Genomic DNA, 2,449 nt, shown 5'->3' with positions numbered 1-2,449 from the left:
ATGATCACCTGTGTCAAACGCTTTACGAAAATCTCACAGAATTTGCTCATTTGGGTGAGTTTCTGGTGTATTTTGGGCGTTGCTGTTTTCTGCACCTGCCATTACCTGGCTTACTTATTTAATTACTTATTCACTTTCAAGGCAACATTTTTATCTTTATCTTTAATCTTTCTTTGAAAAGAATAAAATGCCTGAGAATTAAATGTTCTATGGGGTTCAATAAATAATTTTCATTTAATAAACAGTTGTTGTACATTATAGTTTTGGAGAATCATCCTTATGTTTGACTGAAGGGGTACTAGTGGTATTACAGAATGGTTTGGGGTAAACAAGTCTAAAAAGGTTGGGAACCACTGAGGTAGAAGGTGTAGCCTAGTATGAAGATGACCGTGGCTGAGACAAGTAGTCCAGCCTGGCCCTTGYCTTCCTATGCATTTCTGCTCAATTTTAGTTTCCCTTACCAGGCTAAGTCTGGTCAGTTAATTCCAAATGTTTCAACATTTTAATTTAACATTATATTCATTATTGACTTTAGTAGAAAAATTGTATGTGTGTGTGTGTGTGGGGAGTGGGGGGAGGGTGCTATAAACGCTGAGGCACAACCTAAGATTTTATCTTTAATGGTCTTTTTTTATAGTGTTCATTACTTTTGCTTTTATACTTTAAGTAGTTTTAAAACCAGTACTTTTATACTTTTACTTGAGTAAGAAGCTCAARTTGATACTTCTACTTCCAAAAAAGTATGTTTAAACCCTAGTATCTATACTTCTACTTAAGTAATGAATGTGAATATTTTTGACACCTCTGTTAACTGCCTCTGACACACCTAAAAGACAACCAATGTAGGAACGACAGGTGAAGGACGGAAACAGAATATGTACAAATAGAACTAGTCAGGTAAATTGGTTGGTTGTTGAGAGTTTTGTTAGAAGGAAGCCACTGTAGAAAAGCAAAAATAACAAAATTGTAAATTCATCGTTAAAAGTTGTAAATTCTTTTATTCATTTTGGTAGAAAGGTTTTCTGCTCAAAGGTTTGTTTTCATCTTAGTTTTATTTTTTTGTTTGTTTGTTTGTTTCTCAGGAAGGCTTTGCACCTCCAGATGAAGATGAACTTGAAGAACAAGCTCACCTGGACCAGGATGAATACTGAATCCCTATGTCTCCCCCAGCGTTCTCCTCCTCAATCATCTCCCTTCTCTTTTCTTTTTGCCCTCATTTGTTTTTCCGCTCTCTGCACGCATTCTAGAAAAAAAAAAACCCTCATTATTCCTTACTTTCTCATTTGCATATCTGATGTTAACCTGGCCTTTCACTCTCAAACTGTCCATACACAGCTACTCTGCATCGTCTTTACTTTTACACTAACAGAAATGTGACATGTCCCAGTCAGTTCAGCATGAGTAACAGAAAATCAAAAAACCTGGAATGAAGGTTGTTATAGCAATCAACATGTTTATGTCTGTAAATATTACAAACATTTTAATTTTTTAAAAAACAGTGTCTTTGCCTTTTTTTTGCATAATTTATTTGCTATTTTATGTGCTGGTAACAATAATCTTAGAGCACAGGACATCACAGCTCCAATGTGCCATCAGGACACTCCTTGAGCCACTAAACTGTAATACCTCTTTTTGGTTCATTTATATTTAATTTAGATTCTCTTTCTGCTGCAGAACTGTTGCGAGCCTACTGTATGTGAATTGAGAATGGAGAAAAGGTGTGTTAATGTTTGTGATTAAGTCTAAAAGTTTGCATTTTTGCTACAGTGGACTGAAAGCATTTAGAAACAATGGGCCTCATGCAAGAACCGTTCGTACGCACAGATTTGTTCTTAAGTTGTGCGTACGAGTGNGTGGTGAGAAACACACACACACACACACACACACACACACACACACACACACACACACACACACACCTTACTGCTGCAGAAACACACACGGTGCATGCACAATTACAACTGTGCAACATAATGACAGATGTTTGGAAGGAGCAGGTCTTACTGGACGGGTGCGTTCGGTTGTCTTGAATGTCAGCAGTGGTGCAACATCTGTTTGTGTGTCCTCGTGTCCTGCCAGAACAGGATGGTGGGATTACAAGACAGTGGTGACGAAGGCTGAGCTGACAGGAACTGTCTGTGGTGCTGCGGGTCCTCTCTGCGTTCTGACTCTGCAGCACAAAGGACGGAATTCATGAGGGAAAAAGCTGTTTTCAGATTTAATCCTGCAAGTTTATTATCTCCCATTACCAAAGACAAGGAACAATAACGATTCTGTTTGTGTCTTTTTTTTCTGTTTGTGTCTTTGAGTGTGTGTGCCAAGTATTCGTTACCTTTTTAGGACTTTTCTGGTATAATCAGGGTTCCTGCAGCTTAAGGCAAGTTAAATTTAAGACTTTTTAATGCCTTTTAATGCCACTTGAAAGAAAGTTTAAGACCAACTTCACAAT

The 2,449-nt window shown here is 37.7% G+C and overlaps 1 protein-coding gene across 1 annotated transcript in view; it reads left to right on the top strand.

Annotated features, from left to right (window-relative positions):
• LOC106531059 (microtubule-associated protein RP/EB family member 3) overlaps positions 1-1,496 on the top strand; it is a gene marked incomplete at its 5' end in the record, with an annotated part of 10,820 nt that extends 9,324 nt beyond the window's left edge. The window contains 1 exon segment of the mRNA XM_014026821.1: positions 1,083-1,496. Within this exon segment, the coding sequence (XP_013882275.1) occupies positions 1,083-1,151 (69 nt within the window). The 3' untranslated portion in view covers positions 1,152-1,496.
• Positions 1,497-2,449: the final 953 nt, after the last annotated feature.

The sequence above is a fragment of the Austrofundulus limnaeus genome, unplaced genomic scaffold, assembly GCF_001266775.1.
Source record: "Austrofundulus limnaeus strain Quisiro unplaced genomic scaffold, Austrofundulus_limnaeus-1.0 Scaffold592, whole genome shotgun sequence".
In the NCBI taxonomy this organism is placed as follows: domain Eukaryota; kingdom Metazoa; phylum Chordata; class Actinopteri; order Cyprinodontiformes; family Rivulidae; genus Austrofundulus; species Austrofundulus limnaeus.
This window is presented reverse-complemented; position numbering and strand designations above follow the sequence as displayed.